Source organism: Schistocerca americana, chromosome X, assembly GCF_021461395.2.
Source record: "Schistocerca americana isolate TAMUIC-IGC-003095 chromosome X, iqSchAmer2.1, whole genome shotgun sequence".
NCBI classification, from domain to species: Eukaryota; Metazoa; Arthropoda; class Insecta; order Orthoptera; family Acrididae; genus Schistocerca; species Schistocerca americana.
Genome location: NC_060130.1, coordinates 909119625 through 909139899, shown reverse-complemented (window position 1 = coordinate 909139899; position 20275 = coordinate 909119625). Strand labels below are relative to the sequence as shown.

Here is a 20275-nt window from a genome sequence, read left to right as displayed (position 1 = left end):
AACCAAATGGGAGGATATGTCTTTGTGTGGATTTGAAACACACAGTAAATTCACAGTCAGTTACTGATTCTTACCCACTCCCACATATTAAGGAAATTTTGGATCGCCTAGTGGGAACACAGTTGTTCTCAAAAATTGACCTTGCAGATGCCCATCTTCAATTTCCATTGAACGACAAGACAAAGAACATTTTTGTTGTGAATACTCATGTCAGCTTGTTTGAATATCAATACCTACCTTTTAGAAGAGCTTATGTGACTGCACTGTTTCAAAAATTTCTCAAAAAGTAATGTACAAGGTGCCTTCTTGTTTTAATTACCTTGATGACAATCATCTTCAGACAAACATAGGAACATCTTAAAAATTTGGAATGTCTTTTTCAAGTTCACATTGTGGTGGGTCTCACATCTAATACGCAGATATGTTCTTTTTTCAACACAATGATTGTATACTTCGGATATACCATCAATGCCAATGGCACTCGTCCTTCAACAAAACATTTACATGCAATTCAGAACTTGTTATCTCCTAAGAATTTACACGAACAGCAAGCTGTTCTCGGAAAATTGACTCATTACATAACATTCATTCCTACTGCAGTACAAATGACCGCAACTCTGAACTGCCTCAAGACACAAAAATGTTTTGTTCCACTGGACAGAAGACTGTGACCATGCTTTTCAAAGACTGAAAAATGCACTATTTTGTCAATGTTATCTCACGCACTCTGATACGCTCAAACCTCTTGTGCTTGATGTAAATGCCTTGTGCCATGGCATCAGGGATCTGTATTTTCTCTCAAAAGCTTGTCACAAACAATTGTTTCTGACAATTTTCTTCAAAGGAATTTGCAAATTTATGTTATAATTTGCATAAACTTTACAATTTGCCAATGACATTATAATTCTATTAGAGACAGCAAACTACATCGAAGAGCAGCTTATATAATGGATAGTGCCTGAAAAAGTGATTTAAGATTAGCATAAAAAAGTGATACAAGAAGGAATATTGTCAAATTAAACTGGGCAAAGCTACAAGCATTACATCGTGAAACAAGACACAAAAAGTATTACAGGAATTTTATTATTTGGGCAGTAAAATAATTTATTATGGCTGAAGTAGAAAGGATATAAAATGCCGACTGGCTATAGCAAGTAAAGAGTGTTTAAACACTTGAATTTAAATTTGAATGTTGGGATGTGTTTCCTGTGTTTGTTTTAATGAAGTGTAGCCCTGTACAGAAATGATACACTATGTGATCAAAAGTATCTGGACACTCCCAAAAACATTTGTTTTCCGTATTAGGTGCATTGTGCTGCCACCTACTGCCAGGTACTCCATATCGGCAACCTCAGTAGTCGTTAGACATCATGAGAGAGCGGAATGAGGCACTCAGCAGAACTCACGGAATTCGAAAATGGTCAGGTGTCACTTGTGTCATACGTCTGTACGCGAGATTTCCACACTCCTAAACATCCCTAGGTCCAATGTGATAGTGAAGTGGAAATGTGAAGGGACATGTACAGCACAAATGCATACGGGCTGCCTAGTCTGTTGACTGACAGACGGCTGACAGTTGAAGGAGGTCATAATGTGTAATAGGCAGTCATCTATCCAGAGCATAACACAGGCATTCCAAACTGCATCAGGCTCCACTGCAAGTACTATGACAGTTAGGCGGGCGGGAGGTGAGAAAACTTGGATTTCATGGTCCAGCGGCTGCTAATAAGGCACACATCATGCCGGTAAATACCAAACGCCGCCTTGCTTGGTGTAAGGAGAGTAAACATTGAACAACTGAGCAGTGGAAAAACATCGTGTAGAGTGATGAATCACGGTACACATTGTGGCGATCCAATGCCAGGGTATAGGTATAGTGAATGCCCAGTGAACGTCATCTGCCAGCGTGTGTAGTGCCAACAGTAAAATTCGGAGGTGGTGGTGGTGTTACGGTGTGGCCATGTTTTTCATGGAGGGGGCTTGCATCCCCTATTGTTTTGGATGGCATTACCACAGCACAAGCTTACATTGATGTTTTAAGCACCAGTCTTGCTTCCCACTGTTGAAGAGCAATTTGGGGATGCCGATTGCTTCTTTCAACATGATCGAGCACCTATTCATAATGCATGGCCTGTGGCAGAATGGTTACACTTTAATAACATCTCTGTAATGGACTGGCCTGCATAGTGTCCTGACCTGACTCCTACAGAACACCTTTGGGATGTTTTGGAACACCGACTTCGTGCCAGGCCTCACCGACCAACACTGATACCTCTCCTCAGTGCCGCACTCCATGCAGAATGGTCTGCCATTCCCCAAGAAACCTTCCAGCACCTGACTGAACGTATGCCAGCGAGAGTGGAAGCTGCCCTCAAGGCTAGGGGTTGGCCAACACCATATGGAATTCCAGCATTACCGATGGAGGGCACACGAATTTGTAAGTCATTTTCAGCCAGGTGTCCAGCTACATTTGATCACATAGGTGTACCTGGACAATAAGCAGCACAGACAAGAAGAGAAGATTTCAAAGTGTAGTGCCCAAGACAAATCCTTAATATTAGATGGGTAGATCAGATAACAAATGAAGAGGTACGGAAGAGAAAAAATATTTGTGGTACATTATGATTACCAGACAGAACTGGTTTTAAAGAACATGCCCTGAAGCACCACAAAAAGTATAATTTTGTTATGCAGGAAAGTGTATGGGGGTAAAAATTGCTGAGGGAAATGAAGACTGGACTGCAGCAAGCAGGTTCAAATGATATTGGTTGAAGTAGTTATGCAACATGACGAGACTTGCAAAGTACAGACTAACATGGAAAGGCACATCGGATTTATGTTCAGACTGAAGATGATAATATAGTACTACTACTAATATTACTACTACAACTTCAACTATCTCTAGGTATTTTTTTAACTAACTGTTTTTCTGATCCATTTTTTAGACAAGGCCTGTTCACCGATTGTTTGTACGAGCTGAGCAACTGGCCAGCTCGCAGCAACACATGATGGGTAAGGAGCAGTGAGGGGAGCAGCAGTGGAACATCATACCGTCTAAAGATTCTACAGCAGATTGTAATTTAACACTATGATGAAGTCAAGAACATGGGGCAACTAATTACGGAACATGATGTTTCTTACAACTGATGCAGATCTATGATGACTGCTGTTTTAGAGCAAAATTAAACTGACAGGTTTGTATTTCATAACCATTTTATTTAAATTTTAAAAATAAAAATATTACATATTTTTTTTTACCCTAAAGCATCAATATCTGGTATCACTTTTTGAGCACTCCTAATCAGAAGACAAGGTTTTAAGGGGAGCCAGAACGATCCATCTCCTCCATGTTAATTTTAGCAAATAGAAGGAACTTTTTTTTTTTTTTTTTTTTTTTTTTTTTTTTACCATTAAACATATTGCTCTGAAATTTGGACTACATGTTCAGTGAATATTTCTCTACAAAGTTATAATGCCATGTTAAGAAATATTTATTGTTTTCTGTTTTACAATTTTTTTAAACAGATGCTTATTTTTTCTCTCTAAAATTTTGCACATTTTCTTCTATAACTCTTAAATTATACAATATTTTTTTACAATTTGTTATAAAAATGAAGGAAAAGAAGCTAATCAATATTGTGTATAAATTTCATTGATATGCTGTTAGCAGGTTTTGAGAAAATGTTCCCCAAAGATGAAAATTTTAAAGTTATGGCAAATGGCGCCCCATATGATGGATTATCAGCATCCTCTTCTTTTTACAGTGTTAGTTTCCTTTTCACTGGTCTTTTCTTCCCTTTTGCTGCATGTTGTAGGCTTTTGTCTCTTCTTCCTGCACCTCTTAGTCTTTCTTCATCAGTTAGAATTTACTTAGAAGGGTGAAACTTGATTTGTTTTATTCAGAAAACTCCAAATAATTTTATAATAAAAAAAAACAAAAAACGTTAATTTTGTCAATTTCATCGTTCTGGCTCCCCTTAAATTTACACATGTTAGTGAACTTCTTTCGGTAGATTTTGTTCTCTTCATAGCAGAAAAAAATCTTCTCTGATAAGTATTTTGATTCAAACATCCATATAACTGTAGCTGCAGACTTGTAAATTTGTGGAATTTTGTCTTGAGGAAATTTTTTTATGAAAGTCTGCAAGATTAATTTTATTATTAAATTTGTCGTGCAACTGCCTGTCACATTGTAGGTCTGCAAGTTCTACCTGCAGCTCAGTTTCCACAGGCCTATGTCAATTGAAAAAGGAAGTGAAAAGACATTAAACTTTTCGTTTAACTTCTCAAATTCTGGAGACAGACCTAAATTTCGTGGAGAAGATCGCTGAGTATATTGTGATGCTGTTCAAAATACCTGTCTCCTTCTATAGTTACAGATGACGACTTGGAAAAATGAGCATGTTCCCATTTCCTAGCTGTCTATTCCACAAACAGAGTTTCATCTTAAAGCCCTAAATACAGTCATACATCACTGAAATTAACAAGTCTATGCCAAGTAGTGATAAATTCAAAACATTCATATGGTATGTAATGTCACTGAGGAAGGTCACACCTACTGTCCACCGTTTGTTTTTCAATTCAGCAACAGGTTGCCACTCATGTCCATAAATATATCTATTTCACTCCAAAATTCAAAAATTCTTAAGGACTTTACATCGACTCAGCCAACGTATTTCACTGTGAAATGATGCATCACCATAAGTGCTTCCCATGTCTTCCAGAAAGACTTTGAACTGGCGAAGTTTCGGAGCACGAGTGCAGATGAAATTTGTTGTACAAGTCATGCTCTTCACTTCCCTCATGTTCACATTTCTAGCACATAAGTTCTCTTGATGGAGAATGCAATGTATTGAAAAAATCTCATGTGGACGGGCAACGATTTCAGCATCTCTCATAAAGAGGCCACGGAACATATTTCGCCCAACCATAACCACTGCACCGCACATAGTCATAGAAGTGAGTTTCTTCTATTGCAAACCCATATTTGCAACACTCCCTCACACCAAAGAGAGAATACCCGCCCTCGTTGTAATGTGTTTCATCAGAGCGAAGTCCAGATTGTCTTCTCTAGTGATGACACAACACTGCCAATTGAGCAGTCTGAAACGTATATGCATTTATCCAATGCCAATGAAAAAGCAATTTTATTTTATTTTTTTATGTTAGAAATTGAAAACGCATGAAGTCAAGATTAATTATGAGTTTCGGCTAACAATCTAGCCATCTTCACATCTAACATGCAAAACAGATTTTTTCCTCCTGTTAGCATCACATAACAGCTTACAGAACTGTGCATAACATTGCCACAGGGTTCAATAGTATACACACCAATTAATTACAAAATACATCGATAAAAGATTCTTGACTAGTGGATGCTGTTATGGCTTCAGCCATTGGTCAAATCGTTCTTACAATAACTACATCCACACATGATACAATTAGAAACAGCTTTCCATCGTTCATGGCCAGTGTAGTTGAATGATGGTCATAAAACCGAAACTATACATTAATATACAGAAGATGCAGTGAAAATAAAACAATATTTGCATAAAAAACTATCCACTAAAATGACAATATGTAAAAGATATCATCTTACCAAAGGTGTTATGTTGTTACAACTTGGCAGCTGACACAATCAGTATTTACATCATTTTGTAATAGAGATCACCATACATGTGTTGCTGTAATGTGGTACATGTGAATAGTGTGGCAGCTGATGTCCATTACAGCATACAGGAGACACGACATTTGACATATACATAGTGTACATATGTGTTGCAGGTACTGTGGGGAAATGGGGACTGACAGTCTCTAGGTTTTGAAACATTTCTTGAGACGAAGACTGCTATGTTGGTAATATAACTTACATAAAATTACATGCCTATTAACAATTTAAGGAACAAGATGCAAATTTAATGAAAATTAAATAGTTGACATCAGTACAGCTCATCTTACTGTTACACCAACAGAAGTTTTACGATAATCACTAGCATGATAGGAATCTGCTGACTTCATATAAAACAAGCTATTTAATTTTACATAATACTTTAGCATTTTGATACTATTTTTACTTTTAATACATTTCTCCACAAACAAAGAAATTATAAGGAACATGGCCAACTTTTAACACTGTGAGCCACAACTAAGGTGAAACTAAGGATAGACAATTTTTCTGCAATTGTGATGGTACTATAATAACAACAGATTATACAGTCATTAAACTGAAATGGAGGTAATATCTGTGACAATGAACACCATGAAAGAACAGTATTTTTTAAAACTTGTTATGCTGTATGTCTTAATAATGAACGTGGTTTAAGGAGCTTCACTCATTTGCAACAGTATGAATCATAACGGAAGTCGAAATGACATCTGACAATTTTTATGCCTTAGCATTGGTACTAGATAACAACAAGAGATTCAGTTTATTAAAATGAAAAAATACAAAATGTCTGACAATGTAAGTAATATACAGATATTATAAAAAAAATAATAACTGCATACAGGTCTGTGGCTGCATGCTTATCAAGTATATACATCAAAGTGCAATACTTAGGTTCCTTGAATTTATCATAATCTTATATATTTGATGTACCATTGCTCAACATCCATTCCATCAACAGAAATATATGTATTTGTAACTAACTTTGTACCATAATCTACAACACGGTTGCCATTGCCACTCTTATGAGAAAAACTTTACATTATCAGACTTTATACAAATTCTCAAGTGCATCGGTGACTATTAGTCGCACCAGTTGTCCACATGTAGGTGGTTGCATTGTCCAAAGCCTAAATTCAAATTGATAGAAGGTGGAAGCCACTGCAACTTAATTGTTTTCCTCAGACAAGGCCTAATAACAATATTTATATATCTCAGTATTAGATTTGCAGTACATACATGGGAATGAATATTTTCTTGTGCAGTATATACATGGGATTGAATATTTTTAATATTCAAAGGCTAGTTGTCAGTATTCCGATACCTTGACTATTGGCAACCACTGAACCATAATTCATTCTGCAGTTACATTGCTAGTGCACTTACTTACATCTCTGAACTTCCGTAGGCATGTAAAGCTTATAAATATGTAGGTTAGATTACTAGTAACTAGCACTCATAAAGACTAAATCAATTATCATTTATCATCACAGTAGTGAAGTTGCCCGGGACCTAGGTTATACCAGGATGTACTCTCTGAACTTCCATAGGTATATGCAGCTTACAAATATGTCATACATAGTACCAGCAACTGGTGCTCACAAAGATCGAATCACTTATCATTCAAGGTCAAAGTAGAAAAATTGTCTGAGGCATGGATTATAACACAACATAATAGGAGAAACAACACATCTGAACCATTCCCCAGGATGACATATAATATTATAAATCTGTATTAAGGCAAGAGAGTAATTATCAAAATATGAACCGTAACTGTCATATTGAGTGGTGTCCTTCAAAAAACCTAATATCATAATAGCCTTCAGAACTGATAATACTCTAAAATTGTGTCATCAGCATCAAATACGTCCAGAAAGAATTAACATGAAAACTCAGGAATTTAGCATCTTAATTGTGGAAATTGCAAGCAGGTATACATAGACCAAACAGGCTGCACATTTAAAATAAGATTCTACAAACATATGTATAAGAATAATATTCAGCCTCTGGCACCCATTTGAAAACAATGCACCATACTGTTCATGACACAAACAAAAACGAAGATTTTGCATAATGCCTCAAAAGACATAAAAATTGATTTTTTAGAGGACAGAGAGATTTGCAGTCATAGTGAAGGTATACCAGATCGGATACTGATCAATAAATTAGAGTTCTATCATAACTTTATAAGTATTTTGATGAGTTTCTGTGACTCAATACAGTCTGCTATTATTCTGTATCATTATAATGTATCATCATTCTCTGATCTATCATGTATACACAACCTAGACCTCAGGTAACTTTAGAACCAAGACTGAGTGACAATTTCATTTGATCATAATAATACTACATGATATTAGTACAGTAATGTATTCATATGTATAATGTGCCTTTGAAATATTTCATAGTATTTCAGATAGAAATGGTACCACACTGCTGTCTAGTTGTATACCTGCTACATCCTAGAACTTGGCCAACTTCACGTTTTAGATGCCAAATGACGATCTGAGTTGTTCTAGCTGAATGCTAGATGCTGATAATACAACCATGGATTTATACATCTTACACACCAGAGAAGACTCATTAACACAAATAAAAAAAGAACAACAAATCAATACTATGTTGCTTTAATTAATACAGACCAACAACAAAGACATCAAGTGACTTTCACATGTAGCCTTCAACTTCTATTATGTCCCTTTTCTAATACATATATATTATGTAAACTGTGGGCATACAGGAACATTAGTTTATCTGAAACCAAGTAAAAACATAATCACATTGGTTTGTATCCCACACATGCTACAGCCTAGACATAGGACACCACCACTCAAGTTAATATTTTGATGATTACTCTCTTGCCTTAATACAGATTTACAATATTATAAGTCATTCTGGAGAATGGTTCAGTCATACTGACACTCATATAATGCCCTGTTGTAACCTAGGCCTTGGGTAACTTTTCTGTTTTGGCCTTGAATGATAACTGATTCGATCTTTGTGAGCACTAGTTGCTGTTAGTACGTATTACAGATGTATCATATTATACCCTGTCCTGGAGAAATGTACTGTTTTTCATATTACATACTATTACAACCTACACTTCAGGCAACTTTACTAATTTGGCTTTGGATGATAATTGATGTGATGTTTACAAGAGGTGGTTGCTGGTAGTAGGTATTACATATTTATACGCTGCCTATACCTATGGAAGTTCAGAGAGTACATCTTGGTATAACCTAGATCCTGGGAAATTTTATTACTTTGCCCATAAATGATAACCGATTCAATATTGATGAGTGATAGTTGTTAGTAGTCTATATTACATACTAATAAGCTTTACATGCCTATGGAAGTTCAGAGAAGTAAATAAGCCTACTAGCAATGTAATTATACAATGAATTACGGTTCAATGGTTGCCAATAGCCACAGTATCAGTATAATCACGCCAAGCCCTTGAATATTAAAAATATTCAATCCCATATATTTACAGCATGTACAATACACAGATACATAAATATTATTTTATGCCTTGTCTTAGGAAGATAATTACATTGCAATAGCTTTCACCTTCTACCAATTTGAATGTAGGCCTTGGGCAATGCTACCACCTACATGTGTACTACTATTACTACTACTACTACTAGTAGTACTTCTAAATATCACTGACGCATTTGAGGAATTGTACAAAGCCCAATTTTGTAAGGTTTTTCTCTTAAGAGTGGGAATACCAGCTGTATGATACAGTATGGTACAAAGTTAGTTACAAATACATACAGTGATGTGACAAAAGTCATTGGACATCAATAAGCACATATACAGATGGCAGTAGTAGTATTGTGTACCCAAGGTATAAAGGGCAGTGCATTGGCAGTGCTGTCATTTGTATTCAAGTGATTCCTGTGAAAAGTTTTCTGATGGGATTATGGCTGCATGACGAGAGCTAACAGACTTTGAAGGTGGAATGGTAATTGGAGCTAGACGTATGGGACATTCCATTTTGGAACTCATTAGAGAATTCAATATTTCGAGGTCCACAATGTCAAGTGTGTGCCCAGAGTACAAAATTTCAGGCATTACCTCTCACCACAGACAGCGCAGTGGTTGACGGCCTTCACTTAATGACAGAAAGCGGCGGCGTTTGCGTGGAGCTGTCGGTGCTGACAGACAGGCAACACTGTGAAATAACCACAGAAATCAATGTGGACAGAGAAATTATCTGCTGGGACAAAGGGACAAAATTTACCATTAATGAGCTATGGCAGCAGACGACCAAAGCAAGTGCCTTTGCTAACTATACAACATAGCCTGCAGCACCTCTCCTGCGCTCAAGACCATACTGATTGGACCCTAGACCACTGGAAAACTGGGGCCTGGTCACATGAGTCCAAATTTCAGTTGGTAGAAGCTGATGGTAGGTTTGAGTGTGATGCAGACCCAACGAAGCCACAGACCTGAATTGTCAACAATGCACTGTGCAAGCTGACGATGGCTCCATAATGGTGTCTGCTGCGTTTATATAGACTTGACTGCATCCTCTGCCTCAACTGAACCAATAATTGACTGTAAGCAGTTATGTTCAGCTACTTGGAGACCATCTGCAGCCATTCATGGGCTTCATGTACCCAAACGATGGAATTTCTATGGATGACAATGTGTCATGTCACCATGCCATTATTGCCCATGAGTAGTTTGAAGAAAATTCTCAACAATTCAAACGAATGATTTGGCTACCCAGATCATCCGAAATGAATCTGATTGAACATTTATGGGTCAGAATAAAGAGGTCAGTTTGTGCACAAAATCCTGCACCAGCAACACTTTCGCCATTATGGACAGCTATAGGGGCAGAATGGGTCAATATTTTTGCAGGGGATTTCTAACGACTTGTTGAGCAAATGCCAGCACACTGGGCAAGAGCAAATTGTCTATCATTAGGTTCACCTCAATTGTGGCTCACAGTATTGCATATTAGCGATGTCCCTTATAATTTCTCTCTTTGTGGAGACATGTATTAAAAATAAAAGTAAAAATATTTTGAAACAGGGGCTAATGCCAGCAATCCATGGTAAAGTATTACATCAAAGTCACACTATTCACATGTAGCATGTCACAGTAACATATATATGATCTCTTACAAAATGATGTAAATACTGACTGTGTCAGCTACTGAGTTGGTAACTAAATAATGCCTTTGGTAAGACAATATCTTTTACACATATTCATTTTAGTGGATAGTTCTTTATAGAAATATTGATTTATTTTCATCGCCTCTTCTCTATATTAATGTACATTTTCAGTATTATGACCATCTTTCAATTACACTGGCCATGAATTATGAAAAGCTGTTTTTAATTTACCTTGTGCGGTTGTAATCATTTTGAGAGAGACTTTGACAATGTGTGAAGCTGTAATGGCACCAACACTAATCAAGAATGTTTTGTGGATATATTTTGTAATTAATTGGTGTGTATACTACTGAACCCTGTGGTAATGTTATGCACAGTTCTGTAAGCTGTTTTGTGTTGCTAAAATGAGAAAAAATATGTTCTACATTTTAGATCTGAAAGTTGCTAGATTGTTAGCCAAAACTAGTAATTAATCCAATTAAAGGAGATTACATGTGTGATCCTGATTTCATGGGTTTTCAAACCCCAACATAAATAAAAAATTTACAACAGATCGTGTATCTCCTGGTTGACAATGCCAATAAATGTGATAATGATATATTTTTTAAGAACCATTACCTTTTCCAACATGTTATTAGCTATTTCTTCAGTTCTGTGTGGAATGATTCAATGACAAAAACTAACCACCTGAAACTCTTCATGTCTCCCAGGAGCTATATGCTCAGCTGCAGACACAAAACATGTCTACTCTGCTTCAGCGGAACTGCAATTGCTTTGTGGATCTGAAAAGCTATATGGTAACTTGCCCAAACTGCAGGTGCATTTTTTGAGTGTTCCTTCTGAGAACAAAAATGTATTGTCATAGTGAAACCATTGAGTAAAATTATTCAGTCATTTAATTCTCTGCTTGTATATGATGGATACTTACTTCCGTCACATCTCATAACAGAGCTTTCTTTAATTTTTGCACCTCTGTTTCTTGCTCTTCACCTTCTGTGTGTGGTATTGTAATGCCTTTATAAACTGAATATTTTTGTTGTGTACAGAGCTTTGAACAGGATGTATATACGTACAAGAGATGTATATACAGACAAGAAAAAAAAAAAGAAGTTACCAGATTTTTCCAGATTTCCCAGTTAAAAATACAGTTTTTCCCGGGTGAAAGTACAATTGTTTCTGTGTTAAGTAACAATATACTTCCCCTCATCAATTCTTTGAATAATAAAGGGTTTTACACACCGGCTTAGAACTTTCCAGCAATTTAGGAAATGAAACCCAGCAAAAAACAACACGTTTTGTAAAGATCTTTGATGCATAGCAACATTTACAGTGCATATCTTCGTATCACCAAAGTATAACGCAAATTCCATCGAATACAGTACGGTAATTTCCAAAGCACTGAAATCTAGAATGTGACACACTTTTGTCAGCCAATTATAGCACACGTCACATGATCTCACCAGCCAATAACAACATCATTGTTAAGTAGCATGAACACACAAATAAGAAATTTTAATGGCTTAAATTAATGTGCATACATACAGCAACAAGAAAAGCTAAGTTTTCACATATAATATTTTTTGTCAAAAAGTTTTTGCATTTCTTTTCTGAGGGTTTAGTTAGGCAGGATCACAAGATCACAGCTTGAACTGCAGCAGCTGAATATTTCTGACAAGCATGATTATAAATTTCACTGCTGTACATCGAAAATTTTGTAGGTTACGTGGTTGAATACATGCTCTGTCAAGCACTTATTTTTTCATAAAAAAGCCAATTACATGTGAAATTGCTCAAGAACTCACTTTGTTCTTTTATTATTATTATTATTATTATTATTATTTTAAGGATAATTCTACTACTTTTTGCCTCCATTTCTGCACAATTTGTAATCTATGAAGGATTTAAAAGCAATATGACAAACTAACCTTCAAACTTGGTCTTTTTTAGTGTATGTTATCCTTTTCAGATATGTCAAACACAAATATGCCAGTAAAATTTTAAGTAATGGCGTAAATATCTGATCTTTTGAAGCTTTTCTAAGTGTCTGGTCCTCAGTGTATAGTTTTGAATAAGAGTATCGCTCCATGATTTAAGAAATTCACTGCACATTCTCGCACGAAACACAAATCCTCTTGTGTAAAAGGGAATGTACTTTGAAAGTAGCACTTAACCACCATTTGAAGTCCGCCCCGGTAGCTGAGTGGTCAGCGTGACAGACTGTCAATCCTAAGGGCCCGGGTTCGATTCCCGGCTGGGTCGGAGATTTTCTCCGCTCAGGGACTGGGTGTTGTGTTGTCCTAATCATCATCATTTCATCCCCATCGACGCGCAGGTCGCCGAAGTGGCGTCAAATCGAAAGACCTGCACCAGGCGAACGGTCTACCTGACGGGAGGCCCTAGCCACACGACATTTCCATTTACCACCATTTGCAATATTTTCCCATCACCTGTTTGAAATGTAAACAGTTGTGATATTGCCCACACCCACGAGAAAGACACATCAAAAGCAGTTAGTTGTAACAAAGTGTTGCAAAGTCCTTGGCATATTTAGCTGTCGACAGATGCTTGTGTGTACACTATGTTTTGTCATTGTAAAGGGCGCATTTTCTTTGGAACTGAAGCTTTATTTCGGTGTTATTCTCTCATTTATGTTTTACGGCTGCATTATTATTCTGCAGTAGTGGGCTAAATTAAAATTCTTTGTTACAGTATCAGTTCTTAGCTGTCAAAATTTAAAAATTTTAACTGAGAACTAAAACAATGAAAAATCTCCAGAATTCTAAAAAGTTCCTGCATTTTTCCTGGATTTCTTCCAGATGAAAAAATTTTTCCCGGTTGTCCCAGGGTGTGTACACCCTGTTTGAAGCATACTAAGCATCTCGACACAATCACATACCATAAACATATAAGGCATCGTGTAGCGATGTGCTGTAAAATGGTGTTGGTGTGTCTGACCTATGCTTCAATGTTCTTAACCCAGCTATCAAACTACTTTTTAGCTATTCAAACAGAGCTGTTCTCCCACTTTAGCACTGTGCAGTTAGTATATACATTCACATCAGGACTATGTCAAAATTAACTATGGTCATTCCTCTGAAGGCATGTTCCCGATGGCACTTGTTTGCCCTTGCCCTGCACTATGTAATGGTGTCTGACTAGTGAATTTTACCATGGGTGCTCACTGCTCAGGCAGAGAAGGCATGAGTGCTCTTGCTCATCCAGCTCTTGAACAGGCCTGTCCTAAACTAATCAAACATTTAAAGCAATCTTGAATATGCTGGCCTTCTGCTGTTTGTTTAAGTACCTTCATTAAATAATTGGCCCTTTCATCTGTCTCTTCATGAAGATGATGGTCATTTTAATCTGGCATATTACCCTATTCCCTAATAAGGTATCATAATCCACATTCTGTGTGTCTGATTAATCGGATTAGTGCTACCAATATGGTGATTGTGTTAGACTAGTGACACATTAACATTACTGCATTAAACTGTATGATGACTATCCATTTACAGCATATACCAGTGAAGACAGTGTTTCCTCCCTAATCTTAAACGACAAGTAAATATTTACTGCCTTTAAACAAAAATTTTTGACTGAAGTTGGTTGGAGAATTAAAGTTCACTTTTAAAATAATTGCAGTTATGGAAAGGGAGGGGGGGGGGGGGGAAAGGGAAGGAGGGGAGAGACAGACACACACACAGAGAGAGAGAGAGAGAGAGAGAGAGAGAGAGAGAGAGAGAGAGAGAGAGAGAGAGAGACTTACCTTTTATCGAACAGAACTCTGCTTGCTAGTTCCTTAAGGCTGTGCATTCCCGTATAGCGTGCCAGAGTAAGTTCCTTCTCACTTCTAATTGCTCGGCTCCAATCCGTGTCACGAGGTAAGGGACCCGGAAAAACATGTTTATTGTTTGATACATCAAATGCTACATGTCTCAAAAAACGGACTGAATATGGATATGATATGATGATGTTATCACTGAGAGAGAGGCACCTGGAAAATTATATAAAAAAATAATGAATCATTAATTTCAGCTTTGTAATTCAATTCTCATGGCAATTCTTATGGATCCAGACACCCTGTAACTTTTACAACACAAAACACACAGCTTCTGATTTAAAAATGCTTGAGAATAAAACTAAAATACTTTTAAAAATATAGTTGTTCAATGAGTCTCAAGAATTAGACAGTGAGTTTAGTGTGCTTAAATAGTGCTGTGTTGTCAAACTGTAAGTAAACATTGTTAGTACAAGATTATGAAGACCGATCATCTGATATACAATATCACAGGATTTGTATAATCACAGTTAAGTATGCGAAACACAAAAAATAAAGCATGGTATTTTCACACTGTCTATATTTTTCCCCACTGATCACAGAACAAGGTTGTTTTACTTATAGAACAGCTAAGGCCTGTTCTTACAATGTCCAACAACGTAAGAGTAATAAGTAGCCTCGAGTAAACTTTACAGTCAGAGTAAACTTACAATAATTTCACTTTTCTTACGTTCTATTCGTTAAGTTTTACTGCCAGCTAATAAATCTATACAACATTTCTAGCAGTTGGTAAACATTTATGGTATACATAGTATCATCTATCAGTTGTTTTCATGGTTTTGAAAGTTTTGTGAAAGAAATTCGTCTTATACACTGTTTGATACAATGGCGAACAGTAAATAGAGGCTAAGGAAGAAGAAATTCTACTTAAAATTATATAGGAGAAACATCACATCACTGAAATAAGAAAACCAATGCTGTAACATGAGAGCAGAAAAGCAAAACGTGGGATGAAGTCGGTGAGTTGTTTGCAGCTATGAGTGATACCAAAAGACCTGTAAAAATATAAGGGATAAGAATGATAAAATGAAGAAGAAGGTTAAAAAAGAAATAGCAAATGAAAAGAAAGAAATTTTATAAACCGTAGGGGATACTATACCAACCACCAAACATGACAAAAATACAGAAATGCTACTGGGCTTAAGGGGTACTAGTGCTGTTGGACTGGATAATCCATACGATGGAGATGCAGTAGATACTTTTTTTTGTTGTGATTTAATTCAATTTGGTCAGTGTTTTATGTTTTTGTCATCATCTGTCACTTTAAAGAACTACAACCTTACACCACTGTCTTTTACATATTCTAGTGAACTGTTAGCTAATTCTGTATTTTAATTTTAGATACTGTGAAAGAAACAAGCAGTGGATCTACAAAAACCAGAACACATATTGTCATTCTGCTCTCCTGCACACCTCAACTCTGTTACTAGTCCTGACCTAACGGTTGAAGATAGGCCTTAAAAAAAGAAAAAGAAAGAAAAAAAAGGAATATTGAGAATGCTAATAAAGGCACACTGCACAGCAGAAACGTGTTTTATACAGAAGAAGGAAAAGCACACTAAAGGGAGAGATCAATGGGAATGGGAAAGGGAAAGTCACGAGTGGGAAAGAGAAAGCCACGAGTGGGAGTAGTTAGAACATGAACGGAAAATGGAACTACTGAATACGAAAGAAAAAAAGAGAACAAAGATTTGTAAACAAATAATATCTTTTATACTGTAACAGCATATTATTGTATTTAATTTTTTTCTATAAAATTTGTAAGTACAGATGCCAAACAATTTGTTCGGTTGTAGCACGATACGATTTCACAGTTGTGCGAAATCGTCTTCAATCCGGCAGTTCTTGCCATAGCCTGCTGAATGTCCTCTACAGCGGCTGAAGCATAAACTTTGTAAGTTTCTAAGGTGGTATCTGGCATTAGAGGAGGCTCATCTTCTCCTTATTTCTGAGCTATATTGTGTAATACAGCACAAGCAACAATAATAGTCATGGTTGGATGTAGTTTACGATAACTCTCACGTCTAGTGACAACACTGAAAATCTTCACTTCCAAACACCGAAACGTCTTTCTATTATACTTCTGGTACGAATGTGAGATTCATTATAGAGCCTCTTTGCTTTGTTATAGGGACATCAAGCAGTTTCATTAACAAAGTTTTCAATGGAAGGGACCAAACTACAAGGTTATCAGTCTCTCCTACTAGGAACAGGCAAGTAAACATGACTACACACCAAAGAAGGGCCTAGTGCATGAAACCCAAGAAAAGAAAACCCCAAGGTCTACCAAAGTTCAACAAAGCCTAGAAAGATGAACAAGGAAGAAGAAATGGGGAGAATGGAAGGAACAGGGAGAGGTGCCCCATGCAGCGAGCAGCCAGAGGCCTCCAAAGGCAGAAAGTGTGATAAGGGACATACCTCTGTGATTTACCATATGCACCACACTCAACAATACCCAGAAAAGACTAGCAACATGGACAGGGCTGCGGCAGACCATCAAGCCCAGACAGCCACCACCCATTTGGGGCAAAGGAGGCAACAGGGCACCCTGCCAACCCCTCTATGGGACAACAAGGCTGGGGCATAGAGAGAATGGTAAGAACCCCCTTCATGGATAAACCGTAAAACCAAGTCAGCTGCTGAGGCATCGTCTACTAACACCACAGGTAGTGGGTCAGGAAGATTAAGGGTCCACTGCAGGGCGGCTAGGTTAGGATTAGGACAGTCCATCAAAATGTGAACCACCATCACACAGGTACCACAGCGACAAAGGGGTGTATCCTTGCGATGGAGGAGATGATCATGAGTCATCCAATGCATAGCCAGCAAAGGATGATGGAGTTCTTGTGAGAGGCCTGCTTGGAAATCTCCACAAACTTGTTGTGTCCTTTATCGCCCTTAGATCATTCGACAATGACAGAGTACCCCATTCCACATTCCAAATCCTTAGAACTTGACAGCATATGTTGATCAGAGGTCTGACTCCAGAATACTGATCTCAAGAGACAGATAGCCGGTAGCAAATTTGGCCAGCCATCAGCGAGTTCATTTCCCGGAATTCCAATGTGACCCGGGGTCAAGACAAAGACTATCGAGTGTCCACACTGTTCGGAAAGGAGCAGAGTTCATTGCACCTTGCACAAATGTAAGCAAAGCCAGTGTGACCAGCAACCATCGAGCCATCAGTATAGACTGCTTCTAAACCCTGAAGCATGCTGAGAAGGGAGAAGAATTGGTGGCATTTATCCATTCGGCTTTTTCAGCTCAGCTCGTATAGCCCCATCCCCTTTTGTCTGTAGGAAAGTTTATTTCAAGACGCTACGAGGATTCCCCTGGCAGAGACAGCACATACACTATGCACGCATACAAAACTCAGCTTATGATTAATTCATAAATCAACTTAGAATGTGCTTAAAATCATATGAATAATCGATAGCCCAACGTCAGCTGTATAGTGGGTGCTTTGTGAACAAGTTTTTTTTCCCCTCAAGAATAAAAATGGGATATTCGAACTTTAGACTACTGAACACGTATTTTTCCATTTTTTTGATCCAATGTGCAGTTTTTGAGATATTTTGCTGACTCGGTGAGACACAAATACTCGCCCTGTTTATATGTCTTGACTATTTTTCAACACAGCCCCAATAGTTATCTCGGCAGTTTTCACAATGATGTAGCAGTGTAGCAGCTTTCCGAGCCATTCTGTTAAAAAGTCAAGCCATGACATTCCAGTGCAGAGCGGTTTTCCTTGGTTGCAACGTCGCCCATCCATCCTTGATTAGTATAATGCCTGATGCAGGTTGCTCCATCAATACAACTTCTCCAGTGAGTCAACTGATAGTGGATCATTCACCCTCGCTACAGTTCAGGTTTGGCATCAAGTGATTTCTACCTTTTTTTTTGCAGATAAAGAAGTGATTCAGCAGCCAATTTTTCATTTCAAACAAGGAACTGCAGGGTCTTATGAAGACATGGCTTGACAGACAGTGGGCTTTTGGAGGGCTGATAGGAAAGATAGCACACTATTACAACAAATACCTCTAATGCCATTGTGATTTATTGAAAAATAATACAGGTAAGTAAGCTTTTCTTTTTTTCCATTAAAAGTTGGGGTGGGGGAAGAAGCAGCCCTTGCACTCCTTGTCGCCCCAATAACATTAATACTCGATAAACATCACAAATGCTATGATCAGCAGAAAGATAATGAATTGTATACAGGAGAATGATACAGACAAGTAATTAGAACTTTGGTTTATTTATGGTCATATCTCCTCTCCGCTCTATATTCTTTACAAAATGGTAATATTCAGTTGTTTTCAATACAATACAATGGCAGCAAAACAACATACCTCAAATTCTTCAAATTCGATATGGTATGTGGAATTGTATTGAGTTCATTATGGTCCAGTCTGAGAGTAACAAGTGCCTGAAGGCGATGAATTTCATTAGGTAATACTGCAATCTGCAAAATAAACACATAAAAGTAAATATGTCCAAAAAAACTCTTAAAATAGATCAAAATATTGCAAACATACTGTGTACATATGTTACAATAATTGTAAATTTTTGGTATTATATGTTACTAAGACAATCAAAATGAATAAAAGAAGATTATCTGCCCCTTACAATGCCAGATAAATATTCTCTCTCTCTCTCTCTCTCTCTCTCTCTCTCTCTCTCTCTCTCTCTCTCTCTCTTCCCCACCCCCCTCCTCCCTCCCTCCCTCCATACACTGATACTGTCTGCCTAGAGAATGGTATTTACGTCAAGACTTCAGAGTACACACAGAAAAGTGAGTTTTATCATCATACACTTCATGAGCCTTTAGCAACACGTATCTAACTAAGTATGTGAGACACAGGTACAACAAAAAGACAGCTAGCCAAGCACTGACACAAACAAAACTCACACACATGACCACTGCCTCTGCGAGCAACAGCGCATGATGGAAGTAGTAGGAAGTAGTCTGGGTGGTGGAGGTAAGGTGGAGGTTGGGACAGGGAAGGATAGAAGGGCAAAGGTGGAGGATGGTAAAGTTCTGTCTTTGACAACATATAGGAACAATGTGGGGTGAGGGTAGGATAGCTAGGTGCAGTCAGGAGGTTGGACAGGGAGGGAAAGGGGGGGGGGGGTGCGTTGGTGGAATAGAAGGTTGTGTAGCGCTGGAGTGGGAACAGGGAAGGGGATAGGTGAGTGAAACACAGTGACTAATGAAGGTTGAGGTGAGGAGTGTTACATCAATGTAAGATATATTACAGGAAGAGTTCCCACCAGCGCAATTCAGAAAAGCTGGTGTTGATAAGAAGGATCTAGATGAAGCAGTCATTGAAACAAAGAATGTTGCGTTGGGCAATGTGCTCAGCAACTGGATGGTCCAGTTGTTTCTTGGCCACAGTTTGTTGGTGGCTATCCAGGTAGACAGACAGTTTGTTGATTGTCATGCCTACGTAGAATGCAGCACAGTGGTTGCAGCTTCACTTGTAGATCACATGACTGGTTTCACAGGTAGCCCTGCTTTTGATGGTTAGGTGATGCTTGTGACTGGACTGGAGTAGGTGGTGGTGGTGGTGGTGGTGGTGGGAGGATGTATGGGACAGGTCTTGCATCTAGGTCACCTGTTGCTCACAGTCTGGCCTTGGCAGT

At 37.8% G+C, this 20275-nt stretch overlaps 1 protein-coding gene across 2 annotated transcripts in view; it reads right to left on the bottom strand.

The window, feature by feature from the left end:
* The window catches only part of LOC124555191 (leucine-rich repeat protein 1-like), a 113597-nt gene that overhangs the window by 6753 nt on the left and 86569 nt on the right, over window positions 1-20275 (bottom strand). For both annotated transcript variants that reach the window (XM_047129035.1, XM_047129036.1), the window contains exons 4-5: window positions 18982-19094; window positions 14561-14788 (exon numbers count right to left, since the gene is read on the bottom strand). In XM_047129035.1, coding sequence (XP_046984991.1) covers window positions 14561-14788; window positions 18982-19094 — 341 coding nt within the window. The remainder of the gene's footprint in view (window positions 1-14560; window positions 14789-18981; window positions 19095-20275) is intronic.